This window comes from Herpailurus yagouaroundi, unplaced genomic scaffold, assembly GCF_014898765.1.
Source record: "Herpailurus yagouaroundi ecotype Mexico unplaced genomic scaffold, PumYag 160, whole genome shotgun sequence".
NCBI lineage: Eukaryota > Metazoa > Chordata > Mammalia > Carnivora > Felidae > Herpailurus > Herpailurus yagouaroundi.
In genome coordinates, this window is record NW_024412401.1 from 19,302,526 (window position 1) to 19,322,774 (window position 20,249).

The 20,249-nt window shown below is 48.1% G+C and overlaps 2 protein-coding genes and 1 non-coding gene across 8 annotated transcripts in view; 1 reads left to right on the forward strand and 2 right to left on the reverse strand.

The window, feature by feature from the left end:
• UBE2R2 (ubiquitin conjugating enzyme E2 R2) overlaps nt 1–4,015 on the forward strand; it is a 117,429-nt gene extending 113,414 nt beyond the window's left edge. The window contains exon 5 of the mRNA XM_040481484.1: nt 631–4,015. Coding sequence (XP_040337418.1) covers nt 631–850 — 220 coding nt within the window. The 3' untranslated portion in view covers nt 851–4,015. The remainder of the gene's footprint in view (nt 1–630) is intronic.
• Nucleotides 4,016–5,403: 1,388 nt separating this feature from the next.
• Nucleotides 5,404–20,249, reverse strand: part of UBAP2 (ubiquitin associated protein 2) — a 111,261-nt gene continuing 96,415 nt past the window's right edge. For 5 of the 6 annotated variants that reach the window (XM_040481481.1, XM_040481480.1, XM_040481479.1 and 2 more), the window contains 13 exons: nt 19,921–19,960; nt 17,552–17,735; nt 16,296–16,365; nt 11,682–11,877; nt 10,747–10,838; nt 10,420–10,467; nt 7,995–8,073; nt 7,569–7,774; nt 7,174–7,273; nt 6,982–7,089; nt 6,758–6,825; nt 6,481–6,672; nt 5,404–6,390 (listed from right to left, as the gene is read on the reverse strand). In XM_040481481.1, the coding sequence (XP_040337415.1) occupies nt 6,295–6,390; nt 6,481–6,672; nt 6,758–6,825; nt 6,982–7,089; nt 7,174–7,273; nt 7,569–7,774; nt 7,995–8,073; nt 10,420–10,467; nt 10,747–10,838; nt 11,682–11,877; nt 16,296–16,365; nt 17,552–17,735; nt 19,921–19,960 (1,479 nt within the window). In that variant the 3' untranslated portion in view covers nt 5,404–6,294. The remainder of the gene's footprint in view (nt 6,391–6,480; nt 6,673–6,757; nt 6,826–6,981; nt 7,090–7,173; nt 7,274–7,568; nt 7,775–7,994; nt 8,074–10,419; nt 10,468–10,746; nt 10,839–11,681; nt 11,878–16,295; nt 16,366–17,551; nt 17,736–19,920; nt 19,961–20,249) is intronic. The other variant, XM_040481482.1, reaches the window with a different exon arrangement.
• On the reverse strand, nt 18,368–18,450 carry LOC121035229 (small nucleolar RNA SNORD121A). Its single transcript, XR_005792813.1, has one exon. It is a non-coding gene; the product is annotated as a small nucleolar RNA SNORD121A (small nucleolar RNA).

Consider the following 20,249-nt stretch of genomic DNA (forward strand, 5'->3'; position numbering starts at 1 on the left):
ACAAATGGGGATCATAGAAAATATACTGATTAAGTAGCATAATGCAAAGGAATGACTAGGTGACTGCTTTAAATTGGGTTGTTAGAACAGTCCATTTCTAAGTACAGATCTGAGTGACATAAGTAGCCAAATTAGTAAATCAGGAGAAGAGCAAGTGATGTACACAGAACAGGTGGTGTTCAAGTTACTAAAAAAACAAACCAGGGATGGCCTGTATGTTTTGGGTGGGAAATGAAGTAGGAGGCAGGTTGTCATGCAACACTGGAAACTAACATAGGCTATTTGGAATCTACTTTAAGTGCAAATGGCAGGATTATTGAATAAAGAAGAGTGGTTGGGGTTGCATAGAGTTTGGTGTGAGACGAGGCAGGGGAAAAAAGTCTCTGAGGTGACTCCTGGCTGACCAGCATCTGAGATCCACTACTTCTAAATACCCTCCAGAAGGTTATTATTTGAGTGTTCTTCAACATGGTACCTGATGGGCTGAGAACCTGTGGTGTAGTATCTGTCAGATGCCTTTAGGCAGGCACTGAAATTCAGAAACCTGAATCATAAAAAATCTTGATTAAGAAAGGCCAGTTGTAAAATCTGTCTTCAAGATAGGGACTAACATAAACCATCTTCCTTCAGGAAACAGGTTTCAGCCACTAAAGCCGAAGCAGAAAAGGATGGAGTGAAGGTCCCCACGACCCTGGCGGAATACTGCATCAAAACTAAAGTGCCTTCCAATGACAACAGCTCAGATTTGCTTTATGACGACTTGTATGACGATGACATCGATGATGAAGATGAGGAGGAGGAAGATGCCGACTGCTACGATGATGATGATTCTGGGAATGAGGAGTCGTGACGTGCTCCTTCAGTGCCCCTGTACTGCCCTGCCGTCTCAGGCCAAAGGGAGGGGAGCAAGTGGGGACCTAGCAGTGGCCCCTCAACAAAAACCTATCACGGGGGTGGGAAAAACAAACACGGCTCCTGCTGACTCCCCTTATGGATCTCAGTTTGCTCCTTTTTATGGACCTCTTAATGGAGAGAAAGTAATCCTCCACAGAATGTCTGAATTCTTGCATTCTTTACCCTTCCATCACTGTATTGATTTTTTTTTTCTTCTTCTTCTTCTTTAAACCCAGACTTTCGCCTCACTTCGTCTCTACAGAGTGTTCACGGCAAAAACACCTTTGGTCTGTTTTTAGATTCTTGAAGAATTAGTCTTTCATCAAGACGTTTGTGTTTAAAGCTGGGAACCCATTGGAAGTTCACAAGTGCTGCATATGCTGAGTAGCAAAAGAAAATGGAAAAAAAATATAAAAACCCCACAAAACAAACTTAAAAAAAAAAAAAAGCAAATTTGCCAAGATTTAGCTGCTCATTTACATTAGTGTGTGTGCATTCGATCAGCCCCATGGTGGGGAGTTTTGTTTCCTTTCCCATCTTAAGGCTGAGATACAGTGGGCATCAGGGACTTTGTGCTAAGCCTGATGAAATGTGTGCCTAAGGGCACAGAGACCCTTCAGCCTCCAGGAAATCATCCTAACACCGCAGGGGGCCTCAGCTACTCTGAGAGAAAGATCAGATTTTGTTTTTTGAAATCGATTGGGATCTAAAGCCTGAAATAAATATTCATACTTTACATAGAACTGAGCACTTGATTGCTATTTATTTTAAAGACAGAGTTGTTACCCTCCCCACCCCAAGGGAGTGGGGAGAGAGTGGAGACTAGTGTGTGTGTGTGGAGTCTTAGTGATCGGGAACAAGGAGTTTAAAATCACTATGCCAATTTTGGTTGATGCTGCTGGGGAGAAAAAGTCAAAACTACTGGTGACCACTGTTGGATAAAAAAACATCTTATGTGAACATGGCCTTTCCCTCAAAGATTTTTAAAAAACCCTCATGGTGAGAGTGTAAGTAGCCAGTTTTAATTACTCAGTATTAATCCTAGGTGCATGTGTTAAGATTTTGGTTTTCATTGAGCTGCTTATGCTGAGATAGTGATAGCTGTGGACAGGAGACACGAGTGACCAGTTTCCGCTTTCCTCTTTGGATATGACCTGGACTTTTCTCTCCTTTCGATGTACTCTGGCTGTGGAGGGCAAGCAGAAGTTGTGCATGAAGCTTGCCCTGGGCTGCCTTGACTCTTCTAGCAGGGCCAAGGGAATTGGCTGCAGGCAGTGTCTGGGCAACGCTAGATCTTCCAACTGTGCTGCAGCTTTGACTTCCCCGGTCTCAATCACGTGTTACTTCAATCAATACTGAGATCCATCAGCCTTCACCAACCAGGGACTTCAGAACTTGGCGGTGATTTTTGTTTCATTTGGGAGTGGGCCAGTTCATAGGAGGGCAGTGTTCTTTCAGTGGGGAAAATCATTATAATGTAAAATTAGACTTCGGAAGGAAAATACAGCAGAGACTGGCTACGATCCTCCTCCAGATCCCTGTGCACTGGTGTCAACTTCTTCAGATCATAGCTCAGAAAGAACCAAAGGGTTGATGAGGGACAGGGGTAGGATGGATCCTAGAACAGAGTAGGTGATGCTTACTTCCTTAGCTCCTCCTTCCTTTCTGATCTCAGGGTTTTCATTAGCTCTTCAAACTCCAAACATTTGCTGACTAATGCCCAGCAGACCTCTCTGGCCTCTAAAGTTTGATTTGGTATTTATTAAGTGGGGATGTTAACATACAAAGGTTCATATGGGACAGTGTTGAGCCTGGTCCCAGAATCTCTGTCCCATCCCCATGGGGCTAGGACTACCTACACCCCTGAATCTAGTGATTCCAGTCAGATTCAGAGAACAGAGCAGCTCTTTGTGACAAACACTGGCCGCACATTCTCATAGAAAGATGTTGGAACTAGCTTTTTAACACCTCATGCTTATAATCTGCCTATCTTCTGGAGCTCAAAGTGTCATAATGCTCGGATTACCCCATCAGCCCCACACACGTTTACAGCTGGTAGCTTGGTCTGCTCTCTTGGAGCCCTATAAGGCTTTTCTTTTACCCCTTACCGCGAAAGCATTTCTCTGTCAGGGCAGGCCAGGTGCCTTGGCATTGCGGAAGGTGCTGTGTTGCTCAGCCCTGTCCCGTTAGGCCCTGTTGGCCTCTGTTGCACGTTGACTCAGGGAGCCAGAGAGCCAGGTGGAGGTCATACCTCTCAGCCCTTTGGGGTGTTACTGTTGAGGGCTGGGTTTGCCTCTGATAGAGTACAATCAATTCCAGAAAAGACTGGCATGTGTTGATTGGCTAGCAGGTAGACATTCTGAGAACTCAGACTGACCTGTAAAACCCAGATGCTGGTTCCAGAGCTCTGTCCTGAGAACACATCCTGTGGCAAAAGAAAACTTGAGCATGTAATTTTTTTTTTCTTTTTGAGAGTAGAGGTCTCAGGCTCAGGCCACAACCTTGTAAGTACAGTTGTGATTATTTGGTGTTGACATGAATTCAGAATCCTGCATTTTTTAGATTCCTTTTGATTCTAGTGGAGGCCTCTCTGGATGCTCTTCAGGTTTGTGTGTTTTGAGGCTGGTTGGAGAAAGTAATATCACGATTCCGTTGTTGCTTCTCAAAGTCTTCCCCCTCTATTTCGTATCATTCCAGAGTTCTTTTCTATTAGCCAAACTTTTCTGTAGTCCCTTCTTTCCTCTTCCCTGGTGATTACTTGCTTCTTTATTTGCTGGTTTCCTTATGTTTGGGACATATGCAGTAAGAGACTGAAGGGGAAAGTGTGTAGTTCTCCACTGAAAGTTAACTCCCCACCCCTCCCATTCTGAAAAATGGTTTACATTTACAAAAAGATTCAGATGCAATTTTCAACTATTCTGAAACCAGCAGGACACACCTGACTTTAATAGTTTTCTTAGCTGAAATTGTAGATGTTTTTCTTCAGTTTAACTTATGAGAAAAGATTATCTGATGCATTTTTGTGTTGAACTTCCCCTTTAGTGGTTTATTTTGTCTTTTTCTGCCCATCTGTCTACTAATAAAATGTGAAATAAAATATACCTGTATTGCTACTTCCCCATGGGATGACCCTCTTCTTTCTTTGCGTTAAAGAAAACTAAAAGCTGGTCTCAATATTTCCACTGTTCCCTTGAAGATTACACCCATGACTCAGCTGAAAAATTAAAAACCAAAAGTGAATCTCACTCACCTGCCTTCTAGGATATTCTGCTCAACTCCCCTCCTCACAGAATAAACATTCCCAGTCCTTACTAGTTTTTTAAGGAAAGGTTATTAGAGATACAAACATCTGTTAACCTTAATTCTTATTAAGTAGGGTACAACCTGCTGATACACGTAGGCTGGTGAAGGGATGAGGGTGCTTCCACTGCCCTCCTTAGGCAAGCATTTTGATTTCATCGTTATTTGTCTTTTGAACTTCCTGCTGCTAATAAGCAGAAATCAGGCAAGAGATCGTATCATGTAATTACAGTCCCTGTTTAGTTTCACTTGTGGAGCACTTACCTTTTTCCTGGTCAGGAGCTCAAGCTGTGGGCAACAGCAGCATGTACCCCCAACTCATGAAATGACCACTGATTTTAGAGGCCACAAGCAGAAAAGGTGAAGACTGACCCTGGGCTGGTTCTGGCACACTGACTTGACCACTATTTGAGGCACCACTTCTGTTTGCTGCTTCCTTAGTCTAGTCTGAGGGGGTTATTTAGGAATGAAATGGGAGGCTATAAAGCCTCTGGCAACACCTCTACGTTGGAGCATAGTAGTGCTATGGTGGGGCGACCTGCCTTGTGTCAGAAACAGGAATGGTGGATGGCCCTGGTTCCTCCCTGATGGCCTGGGAGCAGGAGGAAGGAGCTGCACTAGAATCCTGGCCCCAGGTGAATGGCTGCTTGGGACTTTGTGGAGCAGGTATTTAGCCCAGGACCCGCTTACCTACTTCAAACCACCCCAACTCACTCGTCTGTTCAATCCCATCCCTTCACTATTAATCAAGATTCTCTTTGGTTGATGAAGGACACAGGATGGAAAGGAGGATTAGCTGTCCAAACTCTCCCTCCAGCCATGAGAAAAATACCCTCAGTTCTTACCTTTATTTCCTATTTTAATGTCAGCTGACGTCTGGAAAAGAAGTTACCCTGCCCTAGTATTCCTGTTGACCGGGCCCTACAAACAGAGATTGCCTTATCAAAATGAACTTTGAGAATCACTGCCCCTGCCCAGTCAGGAGGGTTAGCAGTCTTTTCAGCCTTATCATTTACCTTTACACCCTCTGGATGCTGACCTGGCTGAGGCGAGAGAAGGAATACCAATTTAAGCCTTTACACCCTATCGTCAGAAGACTGACCACACGGGCTATACTTCAGCCCCAGCCCTATGAAGTCCAAGCTGCCCAGAATAATAATGAAGACAGCCTCCACCCTAAGCTGCCCTTGAGTCACACCACACAGAGACTGTGCATGCTCTCAGAACTTTATTAGGTGGATATGGGGCAGAAGAGAAAACCCCTGAAACAGTCGCCCACCTGGTTCAGGACAACTGGCATAGAGGAGCCTTTGCTTGGAGACATGTTCTCACTGAGGTGACAGCGTATCTTTGATTTTTTTGTTTTCTAAAGGGAGCAGACTGACAACATCTCTGAGTGCAACTTCAGACTGTTTTTAAAAAGACGGTCAGCCAGAGGAAGGCAAGTCTCTTGGGGACAAGACCAGAAGCAGAAGCCTCTGCTCTATATGCAAACAGGTGCCACTTTCACGCTGGGCAGGAAGGATATCTCTGCTATTCCCAGATCAAGATTTGGCAGGAGAGGAACAGGGCAAATGACAAAAGGACCAGTTTCTCAGAAAGCGAGGGCTAAAGTAATTACACAGGGAAGGAAACCTCAAATAATGGCTTACAAGGGAGCAAAATAAGTCGTGATTCTTCATTGGTACCTGACCCCAAAACCCAAACTGCCTTCAACCAGCCCTTCCAGACACTGCTCCCAGCTGCCCGCTGGCTGGGAGGCTATACAGAAGGCCTAAAGGCAGAAGTGGAAAGAGGGGGTTATTTGCTACAGTGAAAAGGGGCTGTAGTTGGGAGAGCAGGCCTGGCTAAGAGTAGCAGCTGTACCACCCCCCCCACCCCCCACTCTCCCAAGACTTCTATCACATTTACAAATACATACATAAATACATTACATACAAGAGCGAGTCTGGGAGGCAGGCTCCCCACAGAGGCTCGGCTGACACAGTTACACGTCTCAGGAATTCTAGGAAAGGGTGCTGGGCTCCCAGAGCAATGGGCTCCGCATGTTCTCTCCTGCCCAGGGTAAGCCCCGCCCTAGCCCACCCCTCTCTTCAGGGTTCAGTTTGTCCAGTATGGAGAGTTGCCGTAGGCAGGCTTGGAGGCTTGCGACTTGGGCTGCAGGGAGCTGGGCTGGCTGCGCTGACCCGAGCCACTCTGAGGAGGAGGAGGAGGAGAGAAGGCTGTAAGGGGCGGAACAGAACCCCCAGTCCAGGGCAGGTTGGCTGCCTCCATCACTGGGCTCACCTGGGCATCCTGTGGAAGGTGGTGGTGGAGCAGCTGTGAGTGAGGCTGCTGGTGGGCAGGCAGAATGTGTAAGAACGGTGGGGGCGCATAACCAGGGGCTGCTCCAGCAGCCAGGGGCCCGGTGGAGCCCAAGGCCGAGGGCAGGCTGAACGGTGGAGGAGTCCCTGCATGAAATCCCTGCTTATCAAAAGTCTGCAGGGTAAAGAAACAACGGTAAGGGCCAGCTCGGGCTGTACCTCCCACCCACCCCCTTGTCCACCTGAATCCTTCCCCTCACCTGAGTCTTGCTGTAGACCGAGCCAGTCATATCAGGCAGGCCGGTGGTGCTTGAAGACACAGACACTCCTAGGAGGGAAAGCAGTTGTTTTTCACACCAATAGGGCCCAGGCTCTAGCCTCCCCCACACCTCCAAGGACTCTCTGGGACAGCCTTGCCTGAGAAAGAGTCAGTAGAAGACAACTACTCTGGGCCTCAATCCTGGAAAGGAGGGGTAGACGCTACCTTTGCCAGGCCCAGAACCTGCAGACTTGTTTTGTGCCTGCGATGATCCACCATAGCCACCCTTGGTGTAGTCTCCCGCTGCTGTCCCCTGGGTCAGGTCATCATAACCTAGCGTGGCAGGGTACAAGAGGTACGTGTGAGCTAGGCAAGCCTGTCCCATCTGCAGCTCTCCGTGCTGGGAGCACCCCTCACCTGTGCTGTAGCTGTGCTGGCCATAACCACTGGCCTGCTGGAAAGGGGTGGTGGGGGTGCTGAGGTTCACACCATGCTGCTTGGCTGAGGCGGGAGGGACCTGGTGGGGAAGCAGGAGAGGTATCAGTGAAGGACCAGGGCAGGGGGAGCAGGTCAGGTACCCACCAGCTTATTAGCCCTAGGCAGCAGGTAGCACAACCACAAGGGACCTGTCTGTGGTCACTAGTACAACACGTGCTAGCAGCTATAAAAATAGACGGGAAAGTAGCTTTGGCTTCAGCCTAAAACATTCCTGAAGGCCAAGTGAGACTGAGTAGGGTCATGTCCCTCTCTCCCTGCTTCTCCCCAGAGCTGGAATACTACCACCACCACCACCCACACACACAAATACTCACAAACATGGTGGGCCCATACTGGAAGGCACTAGGCACGCCTGTGTAGTAGGGGAGGCCAGTGTAGCTGTAGCCGGGTGGCAGCGCAGGATTCAGAAAGGGCTGCTGGGCTGTGTGGTGGGCTTGGGATTGGCTCTGCTGAGGCTGAGCCAGCGTGGTGGGGGGCGCGGGGGATGCAGAGTCACCTCGGCCAAACTTGGTGACATCACCTAGGAGAAGAGGAATCATGAACTCCAATCACTGCCCCCACTCCCTCCTTATCCAACCAGGAAAAAAGCCAGACTGTCTCCTGCAAACAGGAACAGGTCTGGCTGCCACCTCAACAACAGGAAGCTCACAGGCCTCTCTGAGCCCTTCTGCTTCTGCTTCCAGATTCCTAGGATTAGCTACAGTCCCATGCCCCACTCCCCACCCCCTGAACAGACTAACCTGAATACGGGTTATTAGCTAGGCTCCCATCTCGGCTGGCCAAAGCTGTGGGTGTAGCGAAGGGAATTCCATAGTAATCCTAGGAGAGACCAGGGAGGCTCGATCAGCAGAATGGCCTTGTCCCAGGCCCAGGAGAGCAGGGCAAGCAGGCAGCACAGGCCATCCAGGCAATGCCATGCTCCGCGGACAGGCCAGACTGCAGCAACACATGCATACCTCCAGAGGGCAGCACTCAAAGAGAATTCAAAGTAAATGGTGTCCTTCGGAGTTGTGCAATGTGGCAGCCACAAGTGTGCAGACACACTGACAAGGCTGTCAGCCTTCACCAGGCAGAGCCACTGGAGGCCCAATCTCACGTGTAATTTACAGCACAGATGGAAGCTGGTAAATGCCACCGGCAAACTCAAGTGGCTTTTCCTATGTGACAGATTCTATGAGGAGCTAGGAAAGCACCCTGAAAAGGAACCAGCAGGAGAGGAGCTATCTGACGGTTTAACAGGGGTCAGAACCGTAAAGCCAGGTAAGTACAGGTACAAAAGATCCCAGATAAGGTCCTGAATTGGCCCCTCACCACCCACTCCGTCCTGACAGCACTGAAAACAGAGGAGTTGGGGCAAGTGTAGATGCCAAGAGCACAAAACATTGGAGCTCTATGGAGAAGGGGAGGTCTGACCTGGCCCTTATTCGCCACCCAGGGCTTTGCCAGTCCTAGACATATTGTACCCTGGCCCCTAAACCTCAGAGGAAAGCCTTCCTGCTTTCTTTGTGGCCAACAGTGCCTGGTCACAACCAGATGGGAGCCATCCTGGCAAGGAATGACACTTACATCCTCCTTCGGCCTCCTCTCCACCTAACTTTCAGGAAACCCATAGCTTCCTCAGCCCTGAACCCCAGAAGGAGGCAGGACCGGGAAGTCAGAGACCTAGCAAGTCACAACTGGAGGCAGGCCTAGAGAAAGCCCAGGAGGGGGAGCTCTTTCAAAGAAAAAAGAAAAACCAAAGGCTGGAACTAGACACAAAAGTACCAGAGGCTAATAAATGAACAAAGGGGAAAGTGAACACAACGTATCTCAAAAGTAGGCTCAGAGGGGATTTCTTTTAAGGCACAAAATGATACAAAGACTACGAGGCAGGATCCCAGAGCTGGGATCCCAATGACACACTTCTAAGGACTCCACCACGACACCCTCTTATATTCCACCTCTGATGCCTGGAGATCCTGGGTCAGATGGCTGTAAGGGGGCCAGGGCCACTTCTAGCTCCTCTGCAAAGTCCTAGGCCTCAGGCAACCCCCAGACACCCTAAGTTCTGTTGACCACCTTAGAAATCTGCTATCACGTCTTCAACACCCTTTCTGGGTCCTTCGAGGACACAGGCAGCAGCTGGAGAGTCCAGCAGGCCCTTGGGCAGCAGTGTGATGGACTGCTGGTTTGCACCCAAGCGGAAGAGCTGCCCAGCTATCCCAACTCCACCTCCGGAAATACTTCAGAAGCCGGAGAAGCATTCTCCTGAAAGACAGAAGCTTCATCCACCAGGCCTGGGAGGTGGAGGAGACACCTGCAGGACCCTGAGCTCTTTGTGGGCAGGTAGAGCAGGAGGCAGTCCAGTGGGGAAGAGGCTGAGAAAGGACACCTCACTGGGGAAAAACCTCCTCCTCAGGGAACAGGAAACACCACATTCAGCAGAGGCATCTGCATAACTTTCTACTTCCCAACAATGTAAAAGGCGCCCTAGGCTGCTGAAAATTCTCAGGAGTCTGGGAAATGCCAGACCAAGGAGGGAGAGGCACCACTGCAGCCTGTAGGCTGGTCAGTCAGGGAACACCTGCCCCACTGTGGTGATGTGCCAAAAGGCCAGGAACCTCATCCTGGGAGTGAAGGTCACATTCAAGAAACTGCCCTGGCCTCAGAGTGAGGCTGCAGCAACCAGGGACATCCTGGGGCCAGTATTCTTACAAGCAAGCAGTGATGGCAGGTCAGACCCACACAGGCCCTTAGAGAGTGTCAGCTCCAGTGGGTGATTCAGCTGGGGACAGACAAGCAAAGCTGCTATCACAAAGCATCACTGATGGCCACTTAAGAGGCACTTCTAAGAGGAGGACTTGATAAAAACTCTAGAGGCAGTCAAGCACCCCCACCTTGTGTCATATGTTTTATCTTTTTAAAAAGAGTTAGGGGGAGCTGGGGGGAGATGAAGGAAGAGAAGGACTCACATTCAGTAGGAGACACTGCCTACTGGGACCCAAGGTCCCAATGGTTTTCAAGTTCCCACGCAGTAAGCACAGGACACTCATGCCCAAGCGACAGTGGCACTAGGCACCACCCCCAGATGCAAGCAGCTTTCTCAGCAGGTGGCAGTGAAGGCCTAGGGAGGGAGGACCTGTGAAAGAGCCTAAAGCCCCCCATCCCCTGCTACATCCCACTCACCATTGGCAGCCGTGACTGTAGCATCTGGAGCTCATCATAGCCATAGATCTGTATGAGAACCAAAAAGGGTGTTAGGGTTCACATCCCATCCCCTGGGAAGCCCAGACCCATATGGGGGCCCAAAACAGGTTGAGGAGCTAGGACATATTCTGGAAGGGGAACCAGATCATCTGCTGTGGAAAGACACCTTTCCTTGGAGACTAGATGAGAGAGAAATAGCAGGGAAGGAGCTGCAGCAACCCAAGGCCCACCTCACCAGGTTCTGCCAGGTGTCAGCCGCTAAGGCCAAAGGAATCAGGCAGCCAGGAGCTATAACCATGCACTCACGGGATAGGCAGGAAGCAGTCCTCCCGGGCCCACGAGGTACTGGTTGTGCAGCAGGGGAGGTACTCCCTGGGGCAGGTTAGGGGGTGCTTTGCCTGTAAAAGCAAAAATCACAGGAGTGAAGACGCCACCACAAAGAATGAGATGCCTCAGCTACTGTGGGGGGTGGGGGAGTTGAGCTCACTGTCATAGTGCTGCCCCCCATGGGGCCACTGCGAGAGGGGAGGGCAGCAGCTGAAAAATACAGAGGGCTGTGCCAGGAAGTGGGGGAGACCGAAAGCTCGTGATACCACATTCAGTCTCTTTCCACATCAGAGGGTATCCATGCCCAGACAGAAAACACCACCCCTCCACACTCCTGACCATCACTCTGCACCGAGCAAACCTGCACATAAGGATGATCTGCCTCCTCAGAACAGAAGGAAGGCTGAGCGGTCCCAGGAGAGGGGGACAGGCTGTGTCAAAGGTAGCTTTTAGCAGTTTCTACCAAACCACAGTTTGCTTGGCCCACACAGACCGCCTAGGTCTGGCTGATTAGCAATCAATCATACTAAGTGGCCACAAGGAGCCCAAGATAGCTGTTCCCTGGTCCCTCCATGTCACCAGGCCATCTCAGCTCCAGGAAAGAGTGAGGATAGAAAAGACAGGGGAGCTAGAAGCAAAAAGGCTACCAGGAATCCTGCCCAGGGGGGAGTCTACCCAGAAGACTGATTTTACCCATCCCACATCATCGCTGGAAGGACTGGGCCTCAAGAGGTCAGTGGAACAAAGAGGACAAGGGAGCAATGGCAGGGCTGGAGGGAGACCAGGATGTTCCTAGGCTTTTAACTACCCAGAATGCCTTGCAGCCACCTCTTGGCATCCTCCCTGGGAAGCCTGGGATGTGGAAAGTGCATCTTCTAGGGGCAGGGGATAGGAAAAGTCTGTAGAGCACACACCTGAGGTCACCAAGGGCGTGGCCCTGGTACTGCTGCTGGGGGCACTCACAGTGGTCCCACCCAGGCAGAGGCTGTTCACTGTGTTCATGCTGCTCGGCAGGCTGAGCCCTGAGGACGTGGCACCCGAGGCAGAGGTTGCTGCCGTTGAGAAGGTGGCTGAGGACTGGAGGGAAGGGGTGCTCTCCACGCTGGCATGCTGGCAAAACAAAAAAGCCAGGACACATGGATCTGGGGGTAAAACACAAGAGTGCAGGAGAACCTGGTCTGGCACTGGGGCCTGCACTCTGAAGACCAGTGTGAGGGGCTCCGTGCTTGGTGCTCAATGTGGGCCCCCACACTGCAGCTAGAGGAGGCCATCAGGACACAACTCATAAGCTGAATATCAAGCTACTGAAATTGAGCTTTGTGAGCAACACCCTCTTAAAAATTGTTAAAGTTGCTCAAGCTAAGGTATCTGAAATAAGGCACAGAAACTCCACCTAAACCACATATGAACTAAGACCATCTGACTGTGAGGTGAGAACGCACCTCACAGAAAAGTGGTCTCAGGAGAGACTAATATTTGAGAACAACGGCATCACAGGCAGCCCAGCCCAAGTCAGAGAGGTCTGGGAATAGCTGCCTTCTACTGGGCTTCCTAACTACTCTGATAAGGAAGTCACAGGGAGCCCTTTGCTCCAGAACCTGGGAGCACTGTGCAGGCCACCAGGACCTACCTAGAAGAGCATGGCCTGTGCTTCTGCCCGTTTGACAGGATCCACCTAGGAAAGAAGGGTGAAACCCACAAAAGCTCTGCAGAATTCTAGGAAGCCTGCCCTGCTGCTCAGCTCCAGGAAGGAACAAGGTACCAGAAAGGGCTTTAAGGGCTGTGTGGGGAGTGGGTGGAAAAGATACATCTGGGTGGGCAAAACAAGGCCCAAAGAGGGAAGAATTGGCTCTGTAATACTGAGACCAGCCTCCAAACCAGAACGTGTGCAGAAAACAGTAGTCTGAAAACTCCTGGAGAAGCCTCAGGAATAAGAAATCCCAGAAGGGGGACAACCATGCACCGTGCTTTCCACCACACAGACACTTCTGTGTAGGTCCCAGCCTCACAGGCTGCCCTACCCATCTGAGCACTGATCTTAGAGCCCTGACATCCAGAATCAGTTCAGCAAGGTAAAGACAGCTAAAACCGTGGTCTCCTGGAACACCCCAGGACTCCACCCCCTCAGCCTAGACTGACAGAAGCAGGGTAAGGACAGCCCCAGCACCTGCTCCACAGTCGTTTGCACACAGCCAAGCTGACCACCTGCTGCAGAATGAGGAACAGCTCTGACCACTGTGCCTAGGTATCACCGGTCATAGAACTGAAAGCTCTCTTAACCACAGGACAAAAAATTACTATTCCCTAGTCTGGGGAGAGAAAAGCAGCTTGCTAAAAAACTAGTTCTTAACTTGCTGAAAGGAACTCATCCAGCAAGCCTTTCCTACCTCCAACTGAACCTGACTGGGCTCCTGTCTCTGTTCCTCACCTCTCAAATCTGCAAGAGCCACAAAGGGCTGGCATAAATGGCTTCCCCTCCATTTAAACTGCTCGCACAGTGTCTCCAATGGGGCGGTGCAGCCAGCTCCTCAGAAAGAGCCCAGAAAAGCACAGCTGCACCAAACCTTCCATAAGGACACGAAGGGCAAGAGAAAACCCTGAGATTTCCTTTATAACCTTCAAGTGGGAAAGACCAACTTATAACAACTATGAAAAGACTGATGTATCTGACTATACAAAAGTCAAAAATGAAATGACAAACCTGGGAAAAGTATGTGCACCTCCCATCACAAAGGGCTACTTACTAGTTTCCTGAACAGGGGTTCCTAGAAACAGACACCAAGGACCTGACAGAAAAATGAACAATATGAAGAGCTCACTGAAAAGGAAATTAAATGGCTTTCTAATATATGAAAGATGATGTTCAAGCTCACTCAGTTAAAAACTGTACTGACAGGGGCACCTGGGTGGCTGAGTCAGTTAAGTGTCTTGATGCTTGATTTTTGCTCAGGTCATGATCTCACAGTTCATGGGTTTGAGCACTGCATTGGGCTCTAAGCTGACAACTTGGAGCCTGCTTGGGATTCTGTCTTCTTCTCTCTCTGCTCCTCCCCCATTCGCTATTTCTTTCTCAAAATAAATAGAAATTAACTGGGGGGGAAAAAAACTGCACTGACAGGCCATTTTTTGAATTAACACACTGGAAACATAAAAATATTTGATAACATGATTTCAGGAGGCAGTGGGGAAATAGTACATTTCATTCATTACCAGTAAGAGGTAAATAGGTTAAAATCACTGTACAGAGCAATTTGGCAATTTGTATAAAATGTTAAATGCCTGGGGGGCGTCTGGGGAGTTCAGTGGGTTAAGCTTCCTGACTCTTGATTTCGACTCAGGTCATGATCGCACGGTCCTGAGATTGAGCCCACGTAGGTCATGGGATCGAGCTCTGTGTAGGGCTTGGCACTGGGAATGGAACCCGCTTTAAGATTCCTTCCTTCCTTCTCTCTCTCTCTCTGCCCCTCCCCCACTCTCACTCTCTCAAAAAAAAAAAAAAAACAAAAAACAAAAAAACAAAACCAAACAAAGTCAAATGCCTGGGAATTCGACTTCCAGGATATAGCTATACATGTGAAGCAGTATGTGTAGAAGGTTATCGAATGCAATACTGTTTTGTATTCAAGACAGAAAATGGCCCTGAAGCTCCATCACTAAAAGACTGAGGGAGTAATGTGGTGCCGTAGAGCTATGGAAAAAGAAAGAATCTAGGTTTCAACACAAACATCTCAAAGATGCACTGTTAATGGGGAAAACACTGAAGGATACTATGTAGGGAATACTCCCATTTATGTTATTAATGAAAAAGGGCAAGAGGTAGGGGGAAAAGGACTTTGCATATGAATTTCCCATTTCATGGGTTAAAAAAAATCCAACTCCAGTGGGTCAAGAAAAGAGTAGGAAAAGGGGCAGGACCTAGCAGAATAAATACAGAAAAACATTTCAGTATGTATCTCTTCATACTATTCATTATTATATTAGCAATGTGGCAATTGTGTCACCTGACAGAGTATGGGACTCCCTGATGGGGCAATTCTGGTTGTGGCTATTTGGGCTACAGGATTTGGAGTTTCATACTAAAACACAGAGTACAGCTAATCCATGGGAGCAAGAGCACTGGCTCCAACGCACCAGGGCCAGGGAAGCAGGGACCACTCACAGCTCCCATCGGCCAAACAGGGGTACAGGCACTTACTCCGCAGTTACACTCTGCTTTAAATATGGTGATCTATGTGTTTTATGACAAAGAATTATGTCCAAAATTTCACTAGGAAAACGAGTTTGAAAAGCTCGATGATAGTCACTTCCTAATGGAAGGATAGAGCCAACCCTTCACCATCATCCCATTCTGCAGCAAATGACCTCGTCAGAGGAAACAAATTTCCCTGATTTATAACAACTCCTACTGATCTGTACCCCAAATGTCCTTCCCTGTTTGGAGACCTCTCTCTTATCTCCCAGTGAGGGACTTCGTGGTCAATCTAGGTACCTCTTGTAGACCCCTAAGCTCCAGTGTCCCCTAGCCTTGAGTTAAACACCCCACCACCACCCTGCCTCCTCACCATTTCAGCAACGTTCGTTCTTCTGCTCACCACAAGCTACACACACCCACCATTGAAACTGCTGCCAAGAAACCACCTCAAGAAGCCACACTTCAATAACCGTCACCTAGGGTTGCTCCTTGACACATCAGGACCCTCGCCAGCTGGCACCCCACTTATACTTCCATTCCTGCCCTCCATACCCCAGACTTCCCTCTTCAAAGTCTGCCTCTGAGCTGGGGAAGGTGGTCTGCAATGGCATGAGTTAAGTGGAAAGAATACCTAAGCCACAAAAAGGAAAGTCCTCATGACCACCAACAAACTGAAATGTGGTTCCACTGACTGGGCTAAGAGCCAGGACTGTCAGACAGACAGACAGACAGAGAGAGAGAGAGAGCGAGAGAGAGAGATGCATGTGCCAAAAGATGGCTAGTCCTCACATGAGCTCTTTTTCCTCTAAGCATTCTCTCTACAATGGCATTTACAAAGTAACAGAAGGTTATCTAGAACAATGCTCTTGATTCAACGTGACTTTTGGTGGAGTCCAAGCTGAAGTTAGCAATGAGCCTACTTTCCTTGCAATGAGCCTTTTTCCTCAAAAAAGTCTGCAAATACCTCAACATGACCAATCCCAGACTAGGTCCAAAAGTCTCCCCTAACAAACAGGGAGCTCAGTAAATGCTCAGGAACAAATCCACCCCAAGAGCCCTGCCCATCACAGATCAGCTCTGGAGAGGCAAATCCTTCATGGAAGTCCCAATTTAAGAATCAAGATGTTCTCTGTGGTGCTTAAGAAAAGCAACAGCTCAAACCACATACCTAGATTGAGATAACACACCTGAGGAATTTGAGGTTATTTCAGACATTCAAAACACACATATTAAAACCCCACCTGCAAGTGACTAAACTCCAATCACCACGTGACTAAGTTCTGCGCTCGAGTTCGCTGAGCAGGGAAGGCGATGAGGGAGCCCAGAGGACACTTACTGTGTGTGACGCGCTGGAGGAGAGTGCCGCATGTGCAGAGGAGAGGCTGCTCTGATGGCTGGAGAGGGAACTAGAAGACAAAACAGAGCACCACATGTCCACCACACTGAGTCAACCCACAGGAGAGGCCCACATGTCCAGGTGGGCCAGATATAAGCTTGCCCCATCCCTCCAAGGGTAGCCCCAGCTTCACATCCCTCATTTCTCATCACCTTGGGGACCAGAACAGGTTTTCTGATGTTTAGAAATGATCTAAAGGGTCATTCACCATGAGGATCTGGGACACCCTGGCCTGGGAAGGCTTCAGGGACAACTTCAGTCAACTAAAATCATTTGCGCTTTACACCATAAAAAGTTAGAACAGGAGTGCACTAACACTGCCAGTCATGGAGACACCCATTTCAACTGTATGCAAGGAAAGAAAGTTCCTATGTTCAACCCCACGTGACAGAGCCAGAGCCCGACTTCCCATCAAATCCAGAATTCAAATCAAACACTTTTATTCCTGGCTAAAGAGGGAAAGAGGCATACTCCAAAGATATAGGATGAGGACCAAACAAAACCCATTCTCCTACATCCTATTCTAGTAATTGAATCTCTGAAGCCACAACAGGAGCAAGTAAAAGACCTGCTCAGAAACCAAACATCATTCCCGGGGAACTTGGGTGGCTGAGTCGGTTGGGCATCTGACTTTAGCTCAGGTCATGATCTCACAGCCTGCAAGTTCGAGCGCCACGTCGGGCTCTGTGCTGATGGCTCAGAGTCTGGAGCCTGCTTTGGATTCTGTGTCTTGCCCTCTCTCTGCCCCCTCTCCTGCTTGCACGCATGCGCATGCTCTCTCGCTCTCTCTCTCTCTCTCTCTCTCTCAAAAATAAACATTTAAAAAACAAAAACAAACAAAAAACATCATTCTCACTTCACATCACTGTGACTCGAGCCCAGAGTGGGAAAGGCCAGGCCAGGTTCAGGGCACACTCCTGAGAGGTGGAGGAAAAGTGGCAGCAGCAACACCCTAGCTCCACCATTCCCAGGGACCCCAGTGCTCTGTGACAGCAGGGGCATTACATGTTGTTACACAGCTGCTGATGCTTCTGAGATAGCGTCCAGCCAAAATGAATGAGCTAAAACATTACTACAAAAGGCCAGGACATCATGCTAGAGGCAACAGGAGTTTTGTTCGTTGAAAGAGCTTTCTATAAGGGTTAAGGACTTCGCACCATTGTGCCTCTCACTGTGAGCTCATATTTTCCCCATACCTGCTAAGCTGAGAGAGGGGGCTGCTGGACAGGTCACCAGGCTGGGACATGGAGGGCAAAGTGGCAGTGTGCTGGGATGCAGAGGGTAGAAGCGTAGTGCAGGAAGTGGTGCTGGGCAGTGAGCCCACAGATGGGAGGGCAGAGGGAGGGTCCGTTGTCTTTGGAGCTGGAACGGATGAAGTAGCTGTAAGAAACATATCGGTTTAGCTCCAGAACCATCTGTAAGTATGTACAATATGTTCAATATCTTGTGACAGGTCAGGGTCGGTTTGAGACACATACAAAGTTACATTCCCCAGGGAAAATGCCCAAGCATTTTCTGTCAGATATAACTAATAAAAATGACATGTGAAGGTAAGACGAACAGGATTTGGCAGAGAATAGGAAATGACAGCTTTATAATCATCAACTAGCCTATGCCATGGATATACTTCTCCTAACTAAAGGAACCTGACCCAGAGCTGCACCCACAAAGAGCAACAGGCTAGGAGGCAAATTTTTCTGAAAAGGCTCAACAAAGGATGATGGTACAAATCTGGTAGGCAAGACCATCAAAGGGTTAGGTTTTTGCTTGTATCAGGCTGACTTGTGAAAGCTCATAGCCAATTGAGGGCACACGGGGGTTGAGAGCCCAGGGTACATATACTGTGGAGAGTTACATATGCCTAAAATCCACTGTCCAACACTCACATTCACATGCATAGTGAACATTTCCGTAAACAAACAAACAAACAAACAAACAAACAAACCAAACCCTCAGAGCACATAAAGGAGCTTATTAGGCTTCCAGAAGATCATAAATGTGATCCATCCTAGCTGTAGAAAGACTCAGTTTCAGTTCTATCCACACATACAACTCAGATATGTGCTTGGAAATAAAGCATCATTGTCTTTCCCAGTTAGGAAGGAAAAGCAATCTTGACCCATCTGCAGAACTCCCTGGGAGTCTGAGGGAAAACATGCTAGTCTCTCAAAAAGACAATTTGAAAACAAACACAGTAGCAACAGGGTCAACACAGAACATGACCCATACTTAAGAGTGGTCCTTACAATCTTGAGACTTGCTTTTGACTGACGGTCTATTCCAAACATGACACCTGTTACAGAAGCCAGATAAAAGCACCACAGATGTCCCTGACCCAAAACTCAGACCTTGTAAGCTACCTACGTAGATCGTAGGTCACATTATAACAAGTTCACAAGAAGCCTCTGAAAGAATGGCAGTGGAGAGACAGATGGAGATAAAAACCTATCTAAAATGCATGCTATGTTTTCCAGACATTTCATATCTCATGATTTTATTCATAATCTCTAAATAATAATTGGGGCGCCTGGCTGGCTCAGTTGGTAGAGTGTGCAACTCTTGATCTCAGGGTTGTGGGTACGAAGCCTCATCTCCAAATGATCTAGGACACCTTGATATGTTCTCAATCTCAAGCCTGCAGAGAGGAAACTTGCCACCAAGGTTTGTGAAATGAGAATGTCCTCTGACATCCCAAGTTCTCAGAGCTACCAAAGTACCTCCAAACAGTTCCGGCAGCCCAGCAATATCAAAACCAACTCTGGGTAATCACATGTGTCATTTCAATTCCAACTGAGGCCCCCTCTTGGACTGAAAAAAATCCCATGTCCACATTCCAAAAATCCTAAATAAAAGGAAAGTCTTTCTGGCTTCTATAATGGATACCCATTTGTGTTACTGAAAAATGAATGAAAATCATCATAACCAATCACAGATAAGCCAAGAGCACCTAACAGGGATTTACCTGCAACCATCATCTCCAGGGAACACTGAGCTTACTAGAATTAATAGAATCTTATCCCCATTTTTTCCCAAGTGTTCACAGAGAGCATCATTTTAATCTCTCTTCCGCACAATAGCTCATCGAATCCAGAAGGCAAAGAGCATGCCTTTCCTGAACTAGCACACCAATTTCTGCTTTAAAAGTCCTTTACAAACAGCAAAAAAAAAAAAAAAAAGTCCTTTACAGTATTGGAATGAGAGCCCTCTGACTACACCAGAACCTGTGCCTCTAAGCAAAGCATCTTTTAAATCCATGCTACACTCTACACTTGGGGTGTGGTCTGACTAAAACAGAATTATATGAGGCTATCAATTCCTTCTTGCTGTAGCTAACATTTCTCATAATACCATCAGCAACAATCTACTCACAGGAATCTCTAGCTGAACTTGTAAACCCTACCAAAGAAATGATGCCAACAGATAAGAAGTAGCTATCAGAAAAATGCAAAAGGATTAGTTTTGCAGAATTAGTCACTAGCCTATTGTTTTCCCCATCATATTAGCAGCTATACTCTTTGTTTGATTTCCACCACACAAAATGAGAATAGTCAGCTTATATACTTACTGTCTATAGTCTGCTGACTTCGACCACCACCATGTCCATTCTATAAGGAAGAGAAAAGAAAGTAAGCATACCACAAAAATCAAATGATAACCTAGCTGACTTTCTATTGGGATTTAGTCAGAAATACATGAATCATAGATTGATCAAGAAATGATGTGGGGCACTGGGGTGGCTCAGTGGATTAAGCATCCAATTCTTAACTTCGGCTCAAGTCATGATCTCATAGTCCATGACAGTAAGCCTGCATCAGGCTCTACACTGCCTGCTTGGGATTCTCTCCCTCTCTCTCTGCTCCCCCCACCAAAATAAATAAAAAACATTACGGGGGG